General features: G+C 36.5%; 1 protein-coding gene across 6 annotated transcripts in view; it reads left to right on the top strand.

Moving 5' to 3' along the window:
• Positions 1 to 6,122: 6,122 nt before the first annotated feature.
• Abca6 (ATP binding cassette subfamily A member 6) overlaps positions 6,123 to 26,302 on the top strand; it is a 65,146-nt gene continuing 44,966 nt past the window's right edge. Inside the window, exons 1-11 of one of the 6 annotated variants that reach the window (XM_055592523.1) lie at positions 6,123 to 6,326; positions 7,338 to 7,438; positions 9,165 to 9,369; positions 10,351 to 10,509; positions 12,329 to 12,432; positions 13,123 to 13,349; positions 16,546 to 16,687; positions 20,844 to 21,029; positions 22,697 to 22,844; positions 24,239 to 24,407; positions 25,629 to 25,687. In XM_055592523.1, coding sequence (XP_055448498.1) covers positions 7,349 to 7,438; positions 9,165 to 9,369; positions 10,351 to 10,509; positions 12,329 to 12,432; positions 13,123 to 13,349; positions 16,546 to 16,687; positions 20,844 to 21,029; positions 22,697 to 22,844; positions 24,239 to 24,407; positions 25,629 to 25,687 — 1,489 coding nt within the window. In that variant the 5' untranslated portion in view covers positions 6,123 to 6,326; positions 7,338 to 7,348. Of the gene's footprint in view, positions 6,327 to 7,334; positions 7,439 to 9,164; positions 9,370 to 10,350; positions 10,510 to 12,328; positions 12,433 to 13,122; positions 13,350 to 16,545; positions 16,688 to 20,843; positions 21,030 to 22,696; positions 22,845 to 24,238; positions 24,408 to 25,628; positions 25,688 to 26,302 lie in introns of those variants that run through there. The other 5 variants (XM_055592524.1, XM_055592520.1, XM_055592521.1 and 2 more) reach the window with 5 other exon arrangements.

Genomic DNA, 26,302 nt, shown 5'->3' with positions numbered 1-26,302 from the left:
GGACATGTTTAGTCATATAAGTACAAATGGACAAGCCCTTCTTCAAAAGCCCATTTAAAGCTTCTGTTCATATTACCTGTTGTCTTTCATATCGCACACTTTACCATCTATCTAGATTGTGAAGTGTGCACCTTAATTCCTTGGTTCTTTTCTGATATCACTGCCAGGTTTGTCTTAATACTTAGGATTTTGATTCAGGCTGTCAGGTATGAAGTCACTGTTCCGAGTTATGGCATACCTTCTTTGTGATGAGCAATGTACTGTGATATTATTTCACTGTATAGTTCATGTAGTCCCCTGAACTTGATATAAAGCTAATGTCCCCTATAGGAATACTAAGATATGCAACAGGACATCCCAAGTTAATAATTCCTAACTGTCGGATCCTCTTCCCTGGGTTTCCAGTGCCTATTTTCAAACTCTGCCCAGAAATGATTTTCATGAGCTCACTCTGATACATCAGTATCAGGATCATTTTATTCCTCTAACATGTCTTCATACCCAAATGTTAGCCAAGGGTTCAAAGGCCATCAGAAGAACGGGACGAAGATACTGGAAGAAAAACAAATGAGAGATTGCAAAATACAGTGGGTTTTCACAGATTGAAAGAAGTATGACAAAAGGGATTTTGTCTAAAAATTATTTTCTAGATGAGGAAATTGAAAGGTCACAATGTTGACAGAAACAAGGAAGTTCAAAAAGGAAGTTTGTATCTTTCATTTTTCTTTTTTTGAGACAGGATCTCGCTATGGCTGTTCTGTAACTCACTATGTAGACCACGATGACCTCAAACTCACAGAGATCCACAGCCTCAGCCTCCTGAGTGCTGGAATTAAGGCTGTGCATCACTACACCCGGCTAGCAAGTTTATTTGGAAGTGATATTCATGTCAGTATGAGAATTAGTGCATTCGATGAAAGAGGAAACATACATAAGTAGATACTTCATGTAGAATATTTTTTAAGTAAGGAGAGACACCAGAGGAATGAAGATGGTGCACACTTTGAGAGTCATCAGGATGGAGCTGAGTGCATGCAGAAGACAGATGGGAGAACAAAGAACCAGTGCTTAGATGAGTAAACTAAGAAATACTCACAGATAGAAGGCATAAGCCTAAGGAGAAAAATTTATTTAGATAGACTACTGAAAAAGAGACAATAGCCAATGCATATCAACTAATGACAGTATTTCATTCAAAGTCTGACATCAGGATCAACTAGGTGGAAGACACTTCTTACCATGGAGGGAAGCTAGGAAAGGGGATATGATAATCCAAGTTGCACATTTCTGCAATTAAGACTGTGCATTTGTTAAGTGCCTGGTGACCTTGTTCTTCCCGCATCTATATCGATCATTCAAAAACGGTATTCCACTGCTTTTCTGCCCATGTGCGTGTGTGTGCACATACACACACGTCCACACACACAATTTATCTCTTTTGCATTCTATTTATTTCATGGTTAGCATAGTAACACATTTCCTCATCTGGGAAACAATTTTGTTTTTTAGTAAGACATATCAATTCCTTAAAGGAGTTTCTAATAGCAAAGAAAATATTGGTTGAAAATGAAAGAGACAATTTAGAGAATGGGAGATAGTATTTACCTGGCCAAAGGATCCATATCTAGATTACATAATGAACTTCAAAAGTAGACAAACTCCAAGAAATCAAAAAAAAAAGGGAAAAAATAAAAAATAAGTCAATCAAATGAATACATATTTTTATAAAAAAAGAAATACAGATGGCCAACAAATTTATATCTTTAGCTGTCAGGGAAATTCAAATCAAAACCACACTGCAAAATCATTTTACTATAAAAAGAATGAGTATTGAGGGGAAAAACAAACCAATCAAAATATTCAAATGCAGAGATGAGGCTGTGGAATAAAGAGAATGAAAGCAAGGTTAGTGGGGATATAAAAGTTCTACCATCTGATCCAGCAAGGCCACTGCTGGGTATATATCCAAAGGAAATGTAATGTATCAATGCATCAATGCTACATGTATTGCAGTGATAGCTATTGCAGTCAAGATGTGGATGCAACCGAGGTGTCTTTTCAGTGGTTGAATGGATAAAGAGACTGTGGTGTACACACCATGTTTTATTGTATTACACTTTCATTTGTCAAATGTGACATGGAACTAGAGAACATTAGGTCAACTAAAATCAATCAGACACAGAAAGACACATACTATATGCTATTTCTCATATATGGATGCTACAAAAAACAAACAAACAAACAAACAAAAAAAACAAAACTGGTGATCTGAATGTACAATGTGGTTACTAGAGGCTGGGATGGTGTTTTAGTAATCTCCATGAAGAAACTTCTTAGCCACATGGTTGGCTTCGCTTGCTTTCCTTAACTGCAGAGAAAGATTCCACAACACCTTTCCTGTATCCTTCTCGAATAGAAATCTATAGACACATGGCAAAACTGCCAAGTTCTGCTGCCTCTTAGGATTGGAACCTGGCTCCTTCCAAGACTTGCATCTGCATAAGCTTTAGCTTGATGCTCTTTCCTTTGCTGCACAAACTTTTCTTTAATTTCCTTTCATATTTGGAAGCTTAGTTGGGTGGTAATTAGACTTGTTCTGAGGGTACCCTCTCTTTTTTTGTTGTTGTTTCTTTTCCATTTTAAATCATGTTTTTCTTCAAACTTCTCATTTCACTGAGCTCAAGAACTCGCCCTGACATTAAATCCTCTCAAACTGTACATTTTGTATTTTTTTTTTTTTTGCCCTGCATGCTCTTTTCCATTGTAAATTTACATAAGAGTATGATCACCAATAACCATGTGGCATAGTCAATACTAGGCTGTCTTAAAAACTCCTTTGCAAGTGAACTTAACCCAAAACTCTTTAGTTTAGCCTCTGGTTGGATTTTGGACAAGGACAGAAAGAAGCCACAGTATTTGGCAAAATATGACAAGCACAGTTTCCAACATTATTTCCCTCTGAAACTCCTTGAGCTGGGCTACCACTGTCCACACTGCTCACAGTCTTCCAATCTCCTACTAGAAAAGCTTATAAAGTCTTATAATATTCCAGTGCTTCTCTAGTCCAAAGCCCTATCTTCCATATTTATTCAACAAATAGCATGGTCAGGCATATAACAGTAAACCCTGGCACCAACTTTTGTCTTAGTTACCTCTTTATTGCTGTAAGGAGACACCATGATCAAGACAACTATTATGAAAATAAAACACTTAACTGGAGGCTTGCTTGCAGTTTTAGAGGGTTAGTCCATTATCATAGTGGGAAGTAGATAGGCAAGATGCCAGAAGAGTACCTGAGAGCTTTACGTCCTGATCTGCAGACAGCAAGCATAGAGAGATTGAGATTGGGCATGGTATGGACCTTTGAAACCTCAAAGCCCAACCCCAGTGAGCCAACAATGCCATGTCCACTCCAACGAGGTTATACCTCCTAATCTTTCTTAAACAGTTTTGCTAACTGGGGACCAAGCATTGAAATAACATGGTCCCATAGGGATCATTCTCATTCAGACCACCACAAAGAGAGAGACAGAGACACACGAGAGAGAGAGAGAGAGAAAGACAGAGAAAGACATAGACACACACACACACACACACACACACACACACACACACAGAAAGAGAGGGGGGGGGAAGAAGCCAGGCAGTGGTGGCACACACCTTTAATCCCAGCACTTGGGAGGCAGAGATAGGTACATCTCAATGAGTCTAAGGCTAGTTCTGATCTACAGCTGGAGTTCTAGGACAGCCAAGGTTACACAGAGAAAACCTATCTCAAACCCCTGTAGTGAGAGTCTTAGTTTCTTTAAAATATGTGAATATATTAATTTCTTTAAACTATGTGAATATGTTTTTGTTTTAATCTGAGGTGTGGGATATGGGCCCACTTCACTTTATCTACAGTCATTAACTATGATTGTCTTGTGCACTCTAAGGGGTATTTGCCAGCTGTTGATAGTTCAATTCTAGGGACTCTGGAGAGGAAACAAATGCCAGAGCCCAGAGAGGGACAGGGGCCACTCTGGAGAAGAAGGAGGAAGAAGAGGAAGAGACGAAAGAGGTAGAGGAGGAGAAGGAGGAATGAGGAGGAAGAGGTTACTTCCCACCTCCCCCTGCTGCTCCTGGTTGCTGTTGTTATGTGTTGCAGTTTGACAATAAGAAGTTGGAGATATCCTGACTATACAATAAGATTTTCAATACTTTATACGAGAAGACTGGACTTTCCCCAAGGAACCTGCCAACCCTAATCAGGAGCAAGAAGTAGTCTAAAGAGACCTATGCCCTCTTTCTCCTCTTTCTTTCACTCATACCTGGTGTTGGGGTGGGATTGGAAGGGATTGGAATGGAGAAGGGAGTTAGAGGTACAAGAACCCAAAAAAAGGAGCATTAAAAAAATAAAATAAAACCACACAACAATCCCACCTCCAGAAAAAAGAAAAAGTGAAAAAGACGGAAGATAAATAATGGGTTCTGCTTGAAGGAGTCTAATGTTCTACAACATGATTCGGTGGTAGTAATATACAATAAGATTTTTAATAGTTTTTGGAGAACTTAAAGAGCTCTCTTTAGGTGGCATAATCTGCTGTAAGTGTACCTATTAAGTGTTATTGCTATTTTTAAATTGTATGCATTCTAATGGATTATTTTCTTCCTCTCCTAATTTAACTATTTTACATAGTTTCTTAAATTTGAAGTATAAATTCTGTACTCTATGTTACAGAGCCTGTTAACTTTACTTCTTAGTTTACTAGTGATCTCATTCCTCTCCTCTCTGTCTCTCTGCTCTGTCTCCCCTCCCCCCTCCAAGTGTATATTGGGCTTTTGCTCATGATGTTCTCTTCTAGGAGGAATATAGTTTCAATCTGTGAGCTGGCTTATGTGTTTGTAGCTTTCCAGGAGTGAGAATAATAAAGAGAGATGTGGGGAACAGACTGGGAGGAGTAGAGGGAGGAGAAACTGTGGTCAGGATGCAAAATATGAGAGAAGAATAAACAAATAAATAAGTGAATAAATAAACACAGAAATGCATAAATACATAAGAATAAAGAGGTCTAGGAATTAAATAAATAATATAAAACTTTTAAGAAAGAACTTTTAATTTTTATTAAAAAATAACTACAGCAATACAATTAATGAAAATATGAATTATAGTTTAGATTACTTCAAAAGATTTGTTCTGCTATTAAATTTTTTAAAAATGTTTGTAGCTTTTTTTTTTTTTTCACAGTCCTGGAACTTTTAAAACATCCCTGTTAACTTGTTTGTTTTGAAAGTTTTCAATGTAAAAGACGTGATATTTCACTTTTGTTTACTTTTAAAAGTAGAATTAATTACCAATTAACTACCATGGCTGAAATTGTTATTATCCTAAAACTGTCCCCTATACTCTGGAACTTCTCTCTGCTTTATGATTATTAACACATGTGGATGAGGAGCCATGTCAAATATTTGAGATTTCCCAACTCCTGGACTTTGCTTTCCTGTTTTGCCATTTACGGTGGCAGGTCAAAAAGTTTTCAGTGCTTTTCAGACACACTGTGCAATGAGAATGGAATAGATTTCAGGTATACTCATATCAATGTATAAAAATCAGAATCCTTTACGTGCATTTGTCACATAAAATCTATTTTATTTGCCTACATAACTCATAAAATCCCACATGACTGTGAATAGAGTAGGAGAAATTCGCTTGAAAAGAACTCTTCGTCTGCCTAACGTAAGAATTTCTTCAAGGGAGAAATGTGGATTGGTTTACTTTTAAAAGAGAAACAGAAAAAGAAAAGAAACTATCAGCTTTAGCTATTGTTTTTACTTGGCATGAGTTTGCCAAGTTGAAAACTGACAACTGTGCTTAGCTATGCATAGTGAGAAAACATGACTTAATACTTCCCACACAAGTTTAAAGACTTAGTTTCATTAGTTAATATTTTTACTCTTGTTTTTGTCCTCTCTTCCCATCTTGATCTCATCACATCAGAAGGGCTTAAGCAAGTTTTCCTTATTTGCATTACTCTTCCTGGAGTTGAAAGGCTGAACGAACAGACACCCGGTTTGTTTTATTCCCAACCAATCACAGGACAGTATTTTCCCAGGAGAATAACCGGCTTACGGAAAAAAGGGGACACAACACAAAACAAAACAAATTCATCATGTACAGCTTGGATTGACCACATCCCTTTTCAGAAACTAGTCTGAGTAGCAGCTGCTGAGGGTAGGCACCTACTTAAGAAATATATCAGGAACCAGAGATAATGCTTTAACTGGTAAGCTAGGAAGAAAAGGAGAACGGTGTGAATGCCTCCAGAGATCGTGAGCGTTTCTCATCAGTAAGTAAAGCTTAGCGCTGTTTGTGCCCTGACGAATAAATGGGTGGATAGTGCTAAGATCAATCTATTTTTCAGACACTTGAACATTTTACAGTGACTTCAGAGCTAATTTTCATTTTGTCCCCAACCAGATTTTATTTTGTAGATATTAGCAATAGACTCTAGTTTGCTTCCATTCTAGCCAAGAGAAAATTACACAAAATTTTGTTATGTAAATTTAGGAAAGATGAAATTTTATAAATAAAAACCCAAAAAGTTTTATAAATGTGTTTGTTTGAAAAATTTCTGGGCAAAAATACTTTTCCATCAAATTTCTCCTATTCTCTCTCTCTTTAAAAACTTATTTTGTACTTTGCTTTCAGAGTTTTTGAGGGAATTGCATATTCACAAAATTGAGAGTAATATTATTCTCCGTGTGTGTCAGAATCAAGTAATTTTCAGCCTGGGTTATTTTTTAAAGCTTTCTTAGTTCTTCTGGTAAAAGTTATTCAGTTAAATTTTATTTTATTTAATCTGATGGTAAATATTACAAACATATTTCATTGGGATGGTATTTGATGAATGTAAGTTTTTATTTGGGTGAGTTAAGCAATCAGAATTTTGTTGTTGATTTGATTAGTTATGGGATTTTTTTTTACTAAAACATAAGGAACAAGAATGAGTGTTGATGGAATGAAACTAATTGATTACTTTATTCACATCATTGAATTCAATTTCAAAACATAATTGTACACATTCTGTGACCTAATGACATTCCCCCAATTGGAGTGTTCTGTTTTATTGTGAAATTGTGAAAACAACCACCCCACAACTTCACCATCACCCATCTCTCCATAGAGCTTAAATGAATATATTCAAGGTAAAATTCAGTCATAAGCTTTTGCAATAATATTTTACATTTCATTACAGTTCTTAAGTGTAGTAAATATTTGAATAAGAAATATAGTCAAGGTTTTTCCAATTATACTTCCATTTTTTTGTTTGCTTACTGTTTGTTCACTTAATGAGCAGGTGAAAGGGGTATGAAAAAGATGAGTGTGTATCAGCAAACCCGAGCACTTTTGTACAAGAATCTACTCAAGAAATGGAGAATGAGAAGAGAGAGCTTGCTGGTATGTGCAGACAGTCCCTCCTTTCCTTTGTGTTCTCTTTTTTGTCTGATTCTTTAATATGTTACATTTTAATCAGCAGACTGTATTTATTTTGAGGTAGGTACTTCTAGCTATATTTGTTGGATTGGGAAACTCGGAACAGTCTATGACCAATACCATAGAATTACAAAGACTAAAAGTATTACATTTTTAAAAAAGTATTACATTTTTAAAACAAAAATGTAATTGTATGGTAAATTGTAGCAAAGGTTAAAGTATCACATGTTCTACATTGGGAACCAAGACATAATGTAAAGTTTGGCAAGGATAAGTTGAAAAATTTTTATTTTTATTATTTTATATTCAAAACTTGATTTTCTACATAACGATTATTTTCAAGGATTACAAAAGGATAGCTATGTTGGTTTGTACTAAGAAGATGGGTTGAGAAATGGTGAATAGTACAAATTTCAGTGTCTTAACACATGAAAAATGTTCAGTTTTTACTATTTTTAGTAAGTCAGTAGTTGGAAATAACATTCTTTCCATTCATCCAGGTACCTAGATTTCCTCATCTAGGGACTTTTCCATCTCCTCAGATCCTGGTAACCTCTTGCTAACCTGCTCATAAGGAAAAGAAAAATAATAAAAACAGAGTATAGTAGATTGGGTAAGGGTCTACAACCAGGCCTGGAAGTGGCATGTACTATATCTGTCCATTTTCCACACAAAATAGCTCAACCACCCATTCCCATTTGTATCTGAGAGTATGATATAGTCAAAACCTTATACTATATTAACTTAGTGTGGTCACTTTAAAGAAATGAACATAAAGTGTCAATATTTAGAAGGAAATTCCAAAGACAAGGACATAAATGATTTGTCCAGCATCATATTAGGAAGGAAAAAATTATTGCTGTTTGTGATTTACTACATGAAGTTTATACTGATTTCTTTTAGTTTATAATGGAAATATGACAATTAGCAAGAAAAATGATGACTTGCCATCACGAATAGTGTCTGGAATATTTTGTGCCTTATGTCTAGAATTGGCATTCCAAGCAACCGAGACTGTCACACTGTTAAGTATCCCATTCAGTTTCTAGATGAGGCCTTCATGATTTAATGTAAATCTTTAGATCAGAGAGATACTTGTGGGTACTAACTTTGAATCTGTCCTTCACTGAGTTTTTCTTTCTCTGAAGAGTAAACAGCAATAAAAAGCCAATTATATGGAAAAAATGAACTTGTCTTTAAAGTTTTTTTAAAAATTTTTATTTGTTTATTATTTATTACAATTTATTCACAATGTATCCTGGCTGTAGGCCCCTCCCTCATCTCCTCACAGTCCTCCCTCCCTTTTCTCCCTCTATGCCTCTCCCCTAGTCCACTGATAGGGGAGGACATCCTTCCCTACTATCTGACCCTAGCCTATTAGGCCTCATTAGGACTGGCTGCATTGTCTTTCTCTGTGGCCTGGTAAGGCTGCACACCCCAGAAGGAGGTGATCAGAGAGCTAGTCACTGAGGCAGCCCCTGCTCCCCTTACTAGGGAACCCACATGGAGACTGAACAGCTTACGGGCTACATCTGAGCAAGGGGTCTAGGTCCTCTTATGCATGGTCCTTGGCTGGAACATGTCTTCAAAGTTCTTTGGTGTTGACCAATTTGAAGAGAAATGAATCTTGGCTCATCGTTTTCTCTCTTAAAAAAAAAAAAAAAAAAAACCTGATTTTTTTTTTTTATAGGAATGGACCATCCCAGTTATTGTAGGACTTTATATGGGCCTGTTTTCATATTTCAAAGAAAATATTCATTTCCCCGAAGCTCCTTCTCAGGATCTTGGAAGGGTAGATGAATTTAATGGATCATCTATAACGGTTGTATACACACCAGTCTCTAACATAACCCAACAGATAATGAATAAAACACTGTTTGCTCCAACAATGAAAGGTAAATAGTCTATAGACAAGAAAGAATTAGTCTTATTTTTATGTTTTATTTATATCTTATTATATTCATATTTTAATAAAATATGTGCATATGAGTTTGAAGTTCTAGTTCAACATCCCTATAATAAATTCAGGTATCCGGCTCCCTCTTCTCCCCTTATGCCCTTTCCCTAGTCCCCTGATAGGGGAGGACCTCCTCCCCTTCCATCTGACCCTAGCTTATCAGGTCTCATCAAGGCTGGCTGCATTATCTTTCTCTGTGGCTTGACAAGACTGCACCCCCGCCCCCCCAAAGAGGAGGTGATCAGAGAGCCAGCCACTGAGTTCATGTCAGAGACAGTCCCTGTTCCCCATAGTAGGGAACCCACTTAGAAACTGAGCAGCCATTGGGCTTCCTCTGAACAGAGAGGGTCTAGGTCTTCTCCATGCATGGTCCTTGGCTGGAGTATCAATCTCTACACAACCCCTTGGGCCCAGGTTTTCTGAGTCTGTTGTTCTCCTTGTGGAGTTCCTTTCTATCTCCCTCTTCTTCCATAAGGACTCCGCACTCTGCCCAAAGTTTGGCTATGAGTCTCAGTATCTCCTTTGATACCCTGGTGGGCAGAGTCTTTCAGAAGTTCTCTGTGGAGGGCTCCTGTCCTGCTCCTTGTCTTCTCCTACTTTCGATGTCTATCTTGTTTGTCCTTCTGAGTGAGAATTAAGCATCTTCCCTAGGGTCTCCCTTGTTGTAACCACTCTTATACTTAGCAGGCATGATGGTCTCCTCCATATCTATAACTTGTCTTATTAAAACATGTAGTTCTCAAGCACAAATAGATTCTGTCATTTGAAACAGTAAAATAAGATTTTTCTAGGTTGCTTTTTAGTATGTTTAGTTTAATTGGAAAAGTTTATAAAAATGTGGCTAAGTCTAATATCACATTCTGTTGTATGGGAACACTGTATAATTCAGTATACCTATTTTTTACTTTATACCTCACAGGAACAAGAATCATTGGAGTACCAAGTAAAAAAGACTTGAATGAAGTGCTTCTGGAGGGTCTTTCACATGCTATTGGAATTGTATTTAATGACACCTTCTCTTACAAGTTAGAAGTACATCTAAAGTATGGAAATCCATTTTTAAATGAAGACTTATTAGGTGACTATTTATATAAAATTCTATTGTGAGTCCTTATGTTTTTGACAAGAAGGAACAGGTAGGGTTGGGCAACAGCTACTTGAAATTTCATTGGAGAGAACAGACTAATATTTTATTGCTTCACTTTTCTTTATTTTAAAGGTTAATTTCACAGCATTGCAGAATACTTCAGCATGCATCTGTTGAGCTCACAGGTCTAAGGGAATGACTAGATTCCAATGTCAGATGAGGCTTAAAAAGCATTGAATAATCAGTGGCAAGTGCAAGGGAAGGGACCTATGGTAATCTGGCCTCAGGATTCTTAATTGAATGCTGGATTAGAGAACTAACTTTTAAATTAAGACCAAGAGAACAGCAAATGTGAAGAGCTAGAGATACTGTGTCCTAGTAGGACAAAGGCATATGATAGCATCTTATCAAGAACTGGACGAAGATCATGCAAGGCCATGGGATGTGAGGGGAGAATGATTTTGCATTCACATTAGAGCTAGGTCCTGTCTGGTACCTTGTAAACCTACACCACAGATAGCCATTGAACTACTTTAATCAGAGCAAGCATGTGGAAAGTTGTTCACAATTAAGAGAGCACTCCTGACACAGCCCAGAGACCTCGAGTTTTTCAGGGAGAGTGTAAGGAAACTTGATGGCCATTAGATGATAGTGGAGGCAGCTGAAAAGGAGGAAGGCTTGTGGGTTAAAAGACACTCGAGGAAGCAAAATTGGTGCAATATGTAGAAATGGTTCTTTACCACTATTCACACAGTGTGTACAGACTACACATGCTCCAATGAGTTCCTGAAGGATGCAGTGACCGAAAACCATGGAGCCTGTTTGTAAGAATTGTTCTAGACAGGGGCAGGAGGAGTGGGTTTGTATAAAAAAGTATACAAACAAGATTAGATGCTGAAGATAATAGGGCTAGGATACCCCTCTAAGATAAATTCATTTTGTGAGGAGATTAGGATAAAGGCAGTATAAATATAAATTGGAAAATTGAATAATCAAAGAACTGCAGATCTTGTCACTTCTAGAAAAAGGATTATCCAGAGACACTCAAATTCAGAATAAAAGCTATATTCTTATGCTACAGCACAGGAGAGACCACATGAAAATATTCGGAAGAAAGTTCCTGAGGTTTCCAGAATATAAGTGGTGTGCCCCCCCCCCCAACCTATTTTCTGTTTCTTCCCCAGGAAGGGCTCTAGCCTTTGTCTTAGTCAGTATGTGTCTATGCAGCAGCTTGTCACAAGTCTTCAAATATTGCATCTCATTAGCATCTCCATTTCCCACCTGGGGATTTTACTGTGATAAACTAATTCCAACTTATCTGTGGACAAATGTACATATCCCACTTTAGGTCTCTAGGCACATCACTGGGGATTTGTGTGTGTGTGTGTGTGTGTAGCTTTAATATAGAAGCCCTAAAGTATTGTTTTTCATGTCTCGGGAGCTAGGGATTGCTGTTACCCTAGTCTCATAGTGTGTATCACAGTAGCTGCTTCTTCTAAACCATATAACCTTCATCTTAATGTGTCTGCTTCATCATCAAAATGACCTTATTGGTTTGTTTGCTTGTTTCCTTTGCTTGAGATAGTGCCATGACATATAGCTTAGGCGGGCCTAAAAATCTATTATTCTCCTACTTCAGCATCCTGAAGACTAGGATTACACGTGTGCAGCACCGTGACTATCTTCTCCTGAGGTTAACAGTTCTGGCCAGTGGGGTCTCTTCTCAATCATTGTCTCTTAGGTTCTTGTTCCTCATTTCCCATCTGTTTTCATCCCATACTAATATTTATACTTTTCCTTGTGCTTATAGTTCATTGCTGGAATTCATATGGTGGTGCTTCATGTTTATTGTCCAGATACTGGAAAAGAGGATTTGTGGCTTTACAAACTGCCATTAACGCTGCTATTATCGAAGTAAGCACCTAATTGAAAAGTTACTATCATTAATTTCAGAGGCATGAAAATGTTAATGGAGGATGATGTTGCAGTTCATTTTCCCTACAATGACTACATATCAAGGCTGGGTAATTCATAAAGAACATATGTTATTTGTTCACAATTATCAAGTCCGGAGAGTATATGATTAGACCTCAGCAAGCTCACTCCTCACAGATGTCAGTCTGGGAGTTTTTACATGGCACAAAGGATGAAAGGGCAAAGAGAAGAACACTGTGTTTTCACTTGGCAAAAGAACAAAAGGGCAAATTGCGCATTAAGACACACTTGGCAAACCCTTTGATGAGTCACTCATCTATCCACGAGTGTCTCATCCGATGACTTACTTCCTCAAACATCCTACCTCTAGTGCTATAGTAAGGATGAGTTTCCGCATGCATTATAGAGGGACACATTCAAACTAGCAAGTATGTAAACTCGATTGTCAGACAAGGAAGAGACCACTTAATTTCAAACTTCTAGTTCTGCAAACTTCTAGTTCTAGAAACCTGCAAAATAACACACCCAGTTCCCTCAAGAGAGGAACATCTTGTGTGACTAGACTTGAGCAGTAAAACAAGGAAACTGATATCAGTGCAACCTCCAACACTTACTCCAGTTTTGTCAATTCATAGCCTTTAATTTCTGTTTGCTTATGTCCTTCTCTAGGTCACAACAAACCATTCTGTGATGGAGGAGTTGATGTCTGTTAACGCAATAAATATGAAGACATTACCTTTTATTTCTAAAGACCTTCTTCAATATGAATTTTTTATTTTATGCTGCTTGTTTTATTTCTCCTCGTTTATACATTTTGTATCCCACAATGTCACAAAAGAGAGAAAAAGGTATAAGGAATTGATGAAAATAATGGGTCTACGAGACTCTGCATTCTGGTGAGTCAGAGAAATCATAAAACACAAAAGTATAATTGTTTTTACAATTCTACAGTTTAAATTTGAGATGTGAGGTACTTGCGTTTCTGTGGTTGTTTTTTGTGTTTTTGTTTTGTTTTGCTCTGACTACTAGATTTAGTCTTTGTTAAATCTTCTGTGGAAGATAGTCATTATAACTCACTGAACATTGTTGTAATGCTGGCTTTTATCAAGGTTGTAAATGAGGAAATAAAGGCAAATGAAGATAATGGAGTTGGTTGCCCAGTGTCAGGTAGACAGTGAATGCCAGAGTCGGGCTTCAGTGGTGGAAACCTAAGGGCAATTCTGTCTTATCCTTTCCTCATTATGAGCTGACTTCTTCACACTTCTCTATGTGAAGAAAACAGCCTTGTGAACGGCATGCTAGATTCATCGGCTTGGCCAACCAGAGATGTTTTGAAACAAGTAAATGATGTATGTTGTGATGCACTATGAACAGGACATAACAGATAGGCTGGTGGGTAAAGCAGACTTAGTAACAGTATCTGAACCAGGCATTAATGTTTATACCTTGCCCCAGTCAACAATCACTTTAACTTTGAAGTATATGTATATATTTGTATATATACATGGACATATCTATGCATGTACTTGTGACATAATAAAGGTGTGTGTAGTAATAAAGACATATAAAAATAGTGGGTGTGTTTAGTTGATAGAAATACAAGTAAGGTCTAAACTCCTCAGAAGCAAAGCACAGAATTTGTTATCAGTGATAAAATGTATATTTCCAGGTCAAAAAGAACATCATGTGCTTATTTTTGCCCAGAAGAAACATGACATGTTTTGATATTGATTCTTAGCGGATGCTTCTCTGTATATTGCCCAAATCAAGAAAATGGTGTATTGGGCAGATAGTACAGGCATATGATCTTAGCAGTAGGCAGGTGGACACAGGGAGATGGAGAGTTCTTGGCCTGCCTGAGATATACAGAGAAACACTGAGACCCTTTTTGGCAGATCACACACCATTTAAAACATGTATGAACAAACAAACCCTCCACAAAACCCCAAATCTATGTGTGTGGAATGATAAAACTATATGTACTGGATGTATAGTTATTTACTGAACAATCTAGTTTTTAACTCATATGCTCCCTGAAGTAGAATTATGGTCCAGAAACCTTTATTTCTGTGTAGAATATATTTACCAACAAAGAAAATTTTTGTCCTAATGTATACCAATTGTGAAATAGGAAAAGAGGAAACCTTTAAAAAGGAGGAATTTTTGTGTGGGAACACTGGTAATGACAAAAGAACAGATGTAAACCCATCATGCAGGTCTCTTAGGAGGGAAGAGGGAGAGAGAGAGAGAGAGAGAGAGAGAGAGAGAGAGAGAGAGCACAATTTCTGTAGAGGGGTCTCTTTTTAGTTCAAGGCAAGTCCTAGGGGCGAGGATGCCCAAAGTCACCTGAAATTAGGGATGCACCAGTCAGGCTGACCTGAACACAAAGGAGATATTAAACATTCTGATGTTGATTCAGTTTCAGGGTGATTCTTATCATGCACATAAATTAAGCCCTGGAAAAAATGCACTGATATGTCCATTCTTAGAACTAAGAAAGAAAATGCCTTGGAAACATCTTTTTTAATTATCAGACATCTATTGGAAATAAAATATGACTTCTAGTAATGCCGTGAATGTGAAATGGAATCATTCTTTTTAAAAATATGGTGCATGTATTTCTTTGCAAGCAAGAGGATTTTATATGAATTTATTAATATCCTCTTTCCTACTCCACCCTGTAGGTAGTTCTCTTTTTAGGTAATTATTTTGATCTCTTTATTTCATAATTCTCCTACACCACGGTTTTTCCAGTCGTACTTCAAATACTCTTCTTCTGTAAATTCACAGAATAGGTTACTTTTTTCAAAAATGCTGATGTTTCTAACACAGCTCACTATATTGATATAAGATTAACAATTAAGGAAGTAGTAAATCCAGCTAATCACATTTTACTGGGATGTACTGTTGTAAACCAAGCATCTTTTGCTGCATTCTAGAGGAGATAAATTCTTATTAATTATGGTTTTAAACAGAGGAAAAACTCTAGACAGAATTAATGCCTGCCATTACATTTGTATCTTATTAATGATTTATTTTGTGACATTTCACACACCCATTAACTAATGAGAGGGACTAAAGCTTTATTCCTTGTTAATGAGAAGCTTGGACTCATGCACCCTTATAATCTTGTCTTATTTATTTGACAGTGTTCTTTAATAAATATTGTGTAAAATGAGAACATCAACATATCTAAAGAAAAATAATATAAAAGTGTAAAGATGCAGGTGTGTGCCATAACTTATATCCATTTGAGTAAAGAAATAACAGGATTAGGAAACATGATCCATCAGTGGAAGGTTTTCAGCATCCGTAAAGAAGAGCAGTAGTGTTGCCTGCTGGGATCCTCCAGCTCTTGATGCTTGTAGAGTAATTTGACTGACATTTGACTGACCAAGTAAAAAAGACTTAGCAGTCTTTTTCCAAATTTACAATTAGATTCATTTGGTTGTCTAATAAAACTGATGACATAAACTTTAATTCAGTAATTTCACTTTAGAGTTATTCTTTTACATCTTACATAAAAACAAATGTAATAAAATTCTTTGCACCATTATAACAGAAAGAAAACTAGAGAACAATTATCTAAGGTCAGAAGAACACTAGCACATATTAATATAATGAAATATCATAAGCTTCATATGTAATAGATACTGTTGATTGAAAAAGGCAAGTTACATATAATATACACAGCATGAAATATACAGTTCATACAATGCTCATACACTAGATGCATAAGGATGCCTGGCCTTCAAGTACCAACAAGGCCATAATTTGATTTATAGTCACTTAACTGGTTGTGGCATTCTTTCACATTGGTTGGTGCCATACTAATATTTGGTATCTGTCATTACTGTGTGGTAAAGGTCATCTGAATGCACGGGATTCGTAAGCAGGATGTTTGCCAAAGTGATTACCTTGGGGCAGGGGGAAGATGGAGAATTGTGCTGAAGAGCACACACAATTTTCAATATTATAGTTATTAAACTAGGGTGTGCATACATGAGTAATGGTGTTATTTAGGTGCTTTTTGTAGTTTAAAAAAGACATTTGAAAGACTAATTTAAATGACTTTTGTCTTTTTTTTTTTAGGCTGTCCTGGGGCTTAATCTATGTTGGCTTCATTTTTATTATTTCCATATTCATTGCAGTTATTATAACATCTACCCAGATTATAGTGATGACTGGTTTCCTTGTCATATTTACACTCTTTTTCTTATATGGATTATCTTTGGTAAGTGTGTGCATTTGTTACCACCTTTTACACATTAGATCTTAGCTATGTGTTGCAAACATTAATTCTCCAGGATGTTAGGAAGGTACTTTTTTTTTTTAAGTCCACTGTGTGTGTATGTGAGTATGTGTGTGTGTGTGTGTGTGTGTGTGTGAGAGAGAGAGAGAGAGAGAGAGAGAGAGAGAGCATGTTCACACATTCATGTGTTTGCTTGAGAAAATTTCAATGGCTATAGGAAAGTAATGTAAAACCAAGTAAATTTGGCCTCTTTTTTCACAGAAGTCTTACGAATCACACAATAAAATTGTGCATCAAATTTTCTTTATAAAATATTTTTATCGAGATATTTCAAAATTTTAATTGTGAAGCTTTTAATTACCTTAAATGAGTGAAAACCTAGCTTGCTAAGCCACTGCTACCACTGCTCAAACTTACTTTTTATTTTATCGTGGTGACCAACTAACATCGGACTCACGGAGATAAATTTTAAATTTTATGACACCATTTTCAGTAAATGTACGTGAAAACAACACATTAATACTTAGAGTTAAAGAAAGAAAAAGAGAAGGGAAGAGTGGGAGGAATGTAGAGCAGTATACAACTCTAGTTTGATCATAGTCATTAGAATAACTCTCTTATGACTGAAAAAGGCCTTGTGAAGCATTAAACTTCATTGAGGTGCTATTCCAATTGCTTTGTATGTCTCTAATATGACTTAGACATAAGCAAGAGTCTTAAAATACTCACACTGTATTCTAAGTTTTTTTTCCCATTTTTCACTTATTTAAAATAGATTATTTTCTCATACAATATATCCTGATTATAGTTTCCCCTCTCTCTACTCAACCCAGTTCCCCTGCGCCCCTCTCCTCTCCAGACCTACTTCCTATCTGAATCTCATTAGAAAAGAACAGGCTTCTTAGGGATAACAACAAAACATGACAATTTAAAATATAGTAAGATGAAGCAAAAACTATCATATCAAAGTTGGACATGGCAACCCAAAAGGAGGAAAAGAGTCCCAAGAGCAGGCCCAAGAGTAAAGACCCGGTCATTCTCACAGTCAGGAGTCATACAAACACTAAGCTAAAAATTATAATATATACATAGAGGACCTGATTCTATACTTATGTAGGACCTGTGCTTGTTGCTTGAGCCTTGCTTAGTTGATTCAGAGGACCTTGTTCACCTGGTGTCTTCCATCTCCTTAGGCTCTTACAATCTTTCTGCCTCATCTACTGTGGGATTCCCTGAGCTCTGAGAGGAAGAGTTGCTAGAGACCTCCCATTTAGACTTTCCAAATAATGCCTGGCTGTTGGTCTTTGCACGTTTCCATTTGCAGCCAGAGGAAGCCTCTCTGATAATGACTGGCTAAGACACTGGCCAATGAGTATAGCAGAACATTATTGAGTCATTTTATTGATTCATTTTGGTTTTACCTTATATCTCTTGCCTATCTAAGTCTTTGGTTCTTGATTACCCAAACCAGTGTCAGGTATGGGTTTTATCTTGTGCAGTGGACTTTAAGTCAAATAAGACACGAGTTGGCTACCACAACAAGCTCTGTGCCAGCATTGTCCAAGCATATTTTGGAAGTCAAAGGTTTTGTGGCTGGGTTGGTGTCCACATTTCTCTTTCAGTGGCCTGCAGAGTATGTTCCTACACCAAAAAGACTAGAATATAGGAGTGCAGGCTCTATGGAGGTACCAGTGCCACTTCTCCACGTTCAGTGATTTGTGTGGGTATTGTCCATGGCAGTGAGGTCCTATTCTCAGTTTGCAGAAAGCAATCCTTTGCCATAGCATCAGCCTGGTTTATTTGGGAATTTCCATGGAACCCTGTTGGCCAACAACTCAATTGAATGTAACACATGTAACACAGTCCTACCACTGGGAGCCTCATTTGGCTACAAGGGATGGCCAATTGAGATTCCATATCCCCCATGATTAGGAGAGCACATTAGGATCCCCTTCATATACTTCAGGGAGTTTCCACTGTATTAGGTTTCCATATCAGCCCTCAAATACCCCCACTTCCAGGTTTCTCTCTGTGGTGCCAATTTAGGTTTCTTAAAAACAACAACAACAACAACAACAACAACAAACCCGAGTTATGTTAGTTATGTTAGTCCCAGGTGTGGGATATGGGGCTACTTCAGGTTATGCGTAGCAGCTGACTATGATTTGTCTAGTGCTCTGACAAAGGCGTGATTTTGCCAGCTGCAGATAGTTTTACATTGGAATTCTGAGCTTCACGACTGACACTCCATAAATACTGGATCATCACTGAGCCTTGTCCCGGATATCATGTTGTTGCCCAGAATCAGGATGATCTTGTGGCTAGGCAGGGCATCTGGGGGCAGGTTCTGGGTGAGCTCTAAGCTGCTTCACACCTCCCTGCCTTCTATGTTGGCCACCACAAGGCTTGCAGGGCTTGACCTTTGTGTTTGTAGGCTGCTGGCAGCACCACTGCCCCCTGCTCTCTGTCTCCCAGCCGGGCTTGGGCTGCAGCCACCATGGCTCCATACTGCCAGCCAGAGGAATATTGAATGGCAGAGAAACACTTAAATGCAGATCAAAATGACCCTGAGATTCCATCTCACACCCATCAGAATGGCTAAGATAAAAAACTCAAGTAACAACACATGCTGGAAAAATAGGAACCCTCCTCCATTGCTGGTGGGAATGTAACCTCATACAACCACTTTGGAAATCAATCTGGTGCTTTCTCAGAAAATTAGGAAAAGTGCTACCTGTATATATTTTTAAAGGCACTTGTTCATTTCCTCTTTAAGGACCTCTATTTTATTCACAAAGACTGTTTTAAGGTCTTTTTCTTGTGCTTCAGCTTTGTTGGTGTGTTCAGGGGCCTGCTGAGGAAGGATATCTGGGCTTCAGTGGAGACATATTGCCCTGACTGCTGCTGATTGTGTTTTTATGGTGGCGTCTAGGCATCTGGGTTTGGAATGGTTTTAGGTCTAGGTGCTGATTTCTGGATTTGAGTTTGTTGGATGGGTCATTTGTTTCTTGGTTTTCCTTTCCTCCTTGGGTTTTCAGAGAATGTGATGTCTTTGTGTGTTGCTTGTTTTCCTGGCCTGCTCAGTTGTACTCTTCACAGGGAATGCCTGCTGGTGTTGGAGGCTGGGATACTGGGATGAGTCATAGGGGAAGAAAGCTGAAGAAGGTATTTGTGATCCCTTAGGGATGAGATCAAAGAGGAAAAGGAGATCACAGCATGTTTCCTGCTACAGAGTTGGGGGTAGGGGAAGGGGAAGGATGAGATCTCAGAAGCAGTAGGAGAGATGTGGGTTCACCTTCATCCTACTTGTCTTGGGAGAACTAGCCCTAGGGTTAGTGACAGGAGGGGGTGCCTGTTAGAGATGGGGTCTGGGACACAGCAACAAGGGATGGGAGGAAGTTTAGAAGAGGGAGATCTGTGGGATCCACAGGAGATGGGGGAGGGGAAGCAGGGAAGGCTGCCATAAGTGTTCTGCTGCAGAGCTGAGGATGAGACTTGAGGATTGGATGTAGGGGAACAGAGGGAATAGCTTAAACATTTCAACTCTCAAAATTCTGAAGGATTTTTAAAAAAGTGTCATATGATTCAATAGTACTTATAATTATCAACACACATTATTAAACAAATTAGTGGGATTCATTGTGACATTTCCATAGAGGCAGATACCCTCTGCTGTTTGATTTATTCTTGACAATCTTCCCATACCACCCTTCCTAATCCCTTTAGTTTTTGTTTTTCTGTCCTTTCCTTCTCACCCATCCCTTTCTCCTTCTCTGAAGAGCAGTTTTGGTGTTTTTCTCAAATTCTAGTATGTTTTCTACAGAAGTCAGGTAGATGAATAATTTTCCTTAGTACACTAATTTAGCTTTGTTCTATTTCTCCAATATTGTTTTTCTACCCTATTCTTGAATCAGCCTTCAGCTTTCCTTATCTCTTCCATAATAACAAAAGAAAATGGGTAGGGCATGTAAAGATCTTACTTAAAAAAAATAAAATAAAATTGAGGACAGAGCAGTGACTTTACACTCCTTTCACTGTTTCATTGATAATATTTTGTATGAAGTAGTTAGCTTGGTTTTTCTGATAATTATCAAAAGCGATTACCTGTAACAAACAGCTAATGTCTTCTCTCTTTCAGATAGCTGTAGCTTTCCTGATGGCTGTTCTGTTTCAGAAAACTGTCCTCACCAATCTAATCATATTTCTCTTCACCCTCCTTTGGGGGTGTGTGGGGTTCACTGTACTTTATAAACAGCTCCCCTCATCTCTGGAATGGATTCTGAGCTTCTGCAGCCCCTTTGCCTTCACCTCTGGATTGGCTAAGGTAAAAACATAGGTTACTATTGATCCTTGACTCCTCTTTATAGTCCTGTTTGGTCTTAACTAAAAGCTTTCACTGGAGTAACTCTCCCACTACAATGCAAAATTTGTTACGTTATATAAAAAAATTGCCATTAAATAAAAGAGTTAAAATAAAAATTGCTAGTTTATTAAACAATTTGTGTGAACCTGTTTGAAACATTTTGTTGCATAAACTGTGAATCAATTGTGAAGGTCTTTGAAGATATAAGTACACAGTACAACAAACTTTATAAAGTCCTCCACTGTACTTATGAAATTATTTAGAAGTGGAGCCCTGTGCCCGTTCTGAAGCACCTCTCTAAACGCTATCCTTCATCAGATAACCATTTTATTAAAATTACTTCCTTGCCGTTTATGATAGGCCAAATGTAGGTTTTGAAATATAAACACTTGTTCCATCTGTCTTTAAATTTATGTAAGGGATATTATACAATATACATTTTAAAATATTTAACTTTTTCTGCTCAGTATTACCTTGCTAGGTCTCAGGCATAGCTACAACGTAGTGTTATTTACCATCTTACTGTGTGCTCACGTTATTTTATTTTTGATAAATGAGAGTAAATTTTCAGGCTTTGATGGTTTTTTGATAAAGCTGTTACCATATTCTTTCATGCGTTTCTGTATACCAGTTCATTTTGGTGTATTGGTAGGGGTTGGATAACAAGACCAGAACATACAAGCCTTAATACTCATGGCTGTCACTAAATTAAATACTTTTCTAAAATGGTTACATCATTCTACTTTTATAAAAATGATGCTAGAATATTTCAGTTTTTTCAGTTTTCAACAAGATTTGTTATTAAGTTTTCAAATACTATCCGTTCTGATGAAGATATGATTTATTATTATGTTCATTAATTAGTTTTTTCTGTGCTTTTGACAAAATTGTATCCCTTTTCATTTAGCATCTTTCATGTTTTTCTTTTGCAAATTGTCTATTCACATCTTTTATGTGTATTTTTACTGTTTTCCGTATTTTCTTTATTACTTTATAACTTTCTTATTTTTTGTGTACCAGTCTTTTTTTTTTTTTTTTTCAGTTATTGCTAGCTTTTGTCCTTGCTTATTGTTTCCTTTGACGAAAAGAGATTTTAGAGAAAGGATTATTCATTTTTATTTTATGTGTATGTGTGTGTATGTGTGTGCATGGGTCCAGGACCGGAAGAGGGCATCAGATCTCCCGGGGCTGGAATTACAGACACTTGCGAGCCCTCTGGCTTGTACAGTTCTAGACCTCTGCTGCTACACTGGCTAGAAATGCAAGCAAAGGAAGACTTTCAGCATTTTGCTATTAATCATGGTTTTTCAAGAAGACACACCATCTTCTTAGTGTGTGAAGAGATCTCTTGTATTGTGAATGGATACTCAAGCGCTTTTCTTTGATCTACTGGATTAATTACATCTTCCCTCCATGCTTTATTCTCTTTTATGGAGAACTGTATTGGTTTATTTTCAAATGTTGGCGGAGTCTTGCATTTCTAGTAGCTCTATTCACTTGTATATTATTTACTACACCTTTATTATTAAAACATTTATTTAAAAAGCTAACATGTAAACGAATAATCATTGGTGTTATGCCAGTTTATGAGTTTAGGAATTTATTATTATTATTTGTCTGAATCTTAGATTTTCTTTCTGGATTATAACTTGAATGGTGTAGTATTTCCAGACCCTTCAGGAGAATCATATGTAATGATAGCGACGTTTTCCATATTGGCTTTCGATGGTCTTATCTACTTGGTCTTGGCCTTGTATCTTGATAGAGTCTTGCCCTGTAAGTATTAGTGAATTTTTCTCTGATCTTTCAGTTATTGATTATGTAGAAAAATTTTTCTTAAGATTATATTAAGATAGCCTCCGAAGTGAGACTAAATGTCTAACCTCAGTCTGAAGGAATATAGTTATACTTGGCAGTGAGTAATATTTATGAAAAATTATTTTGATTTAAAAATAATATAATTATGCAAGTTATTTTCAGATATAATTTTATATTAAGTTTTGTCAACTTTAAGTGGTTCTTCAAAGTGTTTTGAAAGAGTAATAGTAAGAATTTATATCAAAACAATCTGAAAAATATGCAAAAGTCATGAGAGTAGGGGCAGACTCCTGGGAAGAAGATGAGTGTAACAAGCAGGTGGGCAGCAAGACAAGGTAGTACAAAAGAGGGAGCCAGTGACAGAGAATAATATGCAGTGAGGAAACAGGCAAAGGTAAAAAGCGTTTCAGAAGAAAACTTAAAAAATGGACAATAATTAGTTGCTATTATGGTTTAGCTATTACTGGGCCATTACACTGTGGAAACATTTTCTAATTAATATTTGTTATTTACTGTTCTCACATTTTCATGCTGTTTATATTTACAAATTTATAGATTATGCAATTAATTTTCTTTCTCTTGCCCACAACCAAAAAATTAATCCAAAGTTTTTTTTATATGTATTAGAATCAAAATATTCATTCCTATGCATGACTGTATTCATTCATTTAATTTTAATAGTCCCTCACTTTGGTAAGAGTGTTGTCTTATATAACTTTATGTATTTATTTTTTTGCCTATGGTCCATTATTTCCAGCTTATATAAGAATATCCTTAACAACAAATAATATTTAAATTATTTTATATCAATAAGAATTTACAGTATTGTCATATTCATCTTAAAAAATAGAATTTCTTCATGTGTTTTTTTATTCATGTAATTATATATGAATTTGTAGATTTCAATATTAAGTTCAATTATATTGGTATGGTCAACCTATTTATATATAGATAGTCAGCCATATATATATGTGTATATATTTATTTATATGTAATTATAGTTAAATATATAAATATGTAACTATATATGTATAATTATATACTATAACTGTAAACATGTGTATTATTATTTTATGTACCATATTAATAATTGTATTTCTAAAAATATTTGTTTTCACCTATTCTCATAAATATCTTTAAGATTATATTTTTCAATTATTTAATTTATATTTTGTTGAAAGTTCTATTATATTAACTTGTGCAATATTAAATTTTGATTGCTTATTAGTTTTTTTCTGAATAATTGTAAATTTGAAGGGAAAAACTGTATTATGTTTGAAAGGTCAAAATATTTCATGTTAGCAAGGCATCTTTATTTGTTGATCTGTTATTTATCACTCTTGACTAATCAGATGGGGATGAGCGCCGTTATTCTCTACTGTTTTGCTTGAAGTCAACATCTTGGTTTCGAAAAGCAACCATTAGAAACGAGGTCACTGAGAGCGTCATGGACCCCGAGCTTCCTTCTGACGATTATTTTGAGCCTGTAGACCCAGAATACCAAGGAAAAGAAGCCATCAGGTAAACACGTTTGTAGCTGTGCTGATGTGAATAAAAGGCCGAAAATTGTTACCCGACAGCTATCTGTGAGTCTGTGGCAAGTGTAGAAGGGGACGCATTTGTCTTTATCTGCATCAATTTGAACCACTCACATTCCTTGCAAATCACTAATTGTTCCTCGTAAATGTTTCTTGGAGGGGAAATTCCCTTTGAGGGGCTCTATATCAGTGGTTCTCAACTTGTGGGTCGCGACCGTTTTGTTACCAACTCTTGCACAGGGTAGGCTAAGACCATCAGAAAACACAGCTATTTACGTTATGATTCATAACCATAGTAAGATTACAGTTATGAAGTAGCAATAAAAACAGTTTTGTGGTTGGAGGTCACCACAACCTGAGGAATTGTACTAAAAGGTCTCAGCGTTAGGAAGGCTGAGAACAACTGCTCTATATTTCTACCCTTGTCTTACCACGTCAGGCTTCCCGCTTCTGTCTTCTGTGTTTGTAGTAACACTTTTGTTTTTGCTTTGCTTCACTTTTTGAGACAGGGTCAGCTCAGGTTGGAATCATGTAATGTCTAAGAGTCAAAGATGACCTTGAACTTCTTTCCTCCACCTCCCAGGTGCTGGGGATTGCAGGCGTGTACCTCCATACCCGGCTGAATGTTCTTTTAAGACAGAGTAATTGCATGTACAGAAGGCACACAAGGAGAATGTTTTGTGACAATATGGGCATAAGTTTTAACATTTCCAGAGAAACAACAATGTCTGCCCCAAATGCAAATGATTATTTTCTGCTCTAAAATATGGAAAACATTAGTTTCTTCTAAGTGGGAGTTTTGTTTTTCTTTTTCCTTTTTCTTTCTTTCTTTTTTTTTTTTTTACTAAAATAAAATATTAAAGGCTAGGTACAAAGGACATGTAAGGCCAATGTGCATTATTTCACGCAAAGAATGGCTTAAATGAAATGTCTGATAAGACTTAATTTCTTTTAACTCTTCTCATTCACTAAACATACTGCTTTGATGCTAAAGTCAAAGGACAGAGTCAAAATGACCAAAGGCGGAGAATATCGCCTACTTTCTATTTCAGAGAAATGATTAATTGAAAATAATCATTTGCATCTATGAACAGTTAAGTTATGTCATACTTTCTTTACTATAAAGTGTTTGTTCTTCATCTACCTGTCTAGGCTTTTTTCACTTGTGTGTGTTGGCTAATAAAGTACCTCTTTATTGTTTTAGAATAAGAAATATTAAAAAAGAATATAAAGGAAAGTCTGGAAAAGTGGAGGCATTGAAAGGTAAAGAAAAATATTTCATTTTTTTACTTGACTTAATTATGAACACCAAAACCTGGGGAACATTCAGCATGAAAATGTAAATATATTTCAAAAAACAAAACAAAACAACACAAAACCGAAACCCCCAAAACAACAACAACAACAACAAAAAGGGGGAGGAGGTCCTCCCCAATCCAGGGACTTAGAAAGGGGCAGGGAGAAGCTGAGGGAGGGAGGGTGGGATTGGGAGGGAATAAGGGAGCGGGATACAGCGGGGATACAGAGTTAATAAAATGTAACTACTACTACTAATAAAAAAGTTATATTATAAAAAAAAGAAAAAAATGCTTTTCAAGGTCATAATAAATGACTCAAATATTAAAAAAAAAACAAGAGAAAGAAGCAAGATTACAAGTGATCTAACTCTACCATCTGGACACTAATGATAATTCAGAATTTGTTATAAAATCTTTCCAGCTATTTCATGGATTTATTAATTTACAAAAATATAGTACTGTGGAAAACATAGCTTTATTTTGCTTTTTACTATGGTTACCATAAACACATTTATATTTGTACCATCAGGAAAAAATGCTAGAATATGGAAAAACTTTTAGATAAGTCATGGAATTTACA

This window comes from Psammomys obesus, unplaced genomic scaffold (genome assembly GCF_907164565.1).
Source record: "Psammomys obesus unplaced genomic scaffold, mPsaObe1.curated_primary_1811, whole genome shotgun sequence".
Classification (NCBI taxonomy): Eukaryota; Metazoa; Chordata; class Mammalia; order Rodentia; family Muridae; genus Psammomys; species Psammomys obesus.
This window is presented reverse-complemented; position numbering and strand designations above follow the sequence as displayed.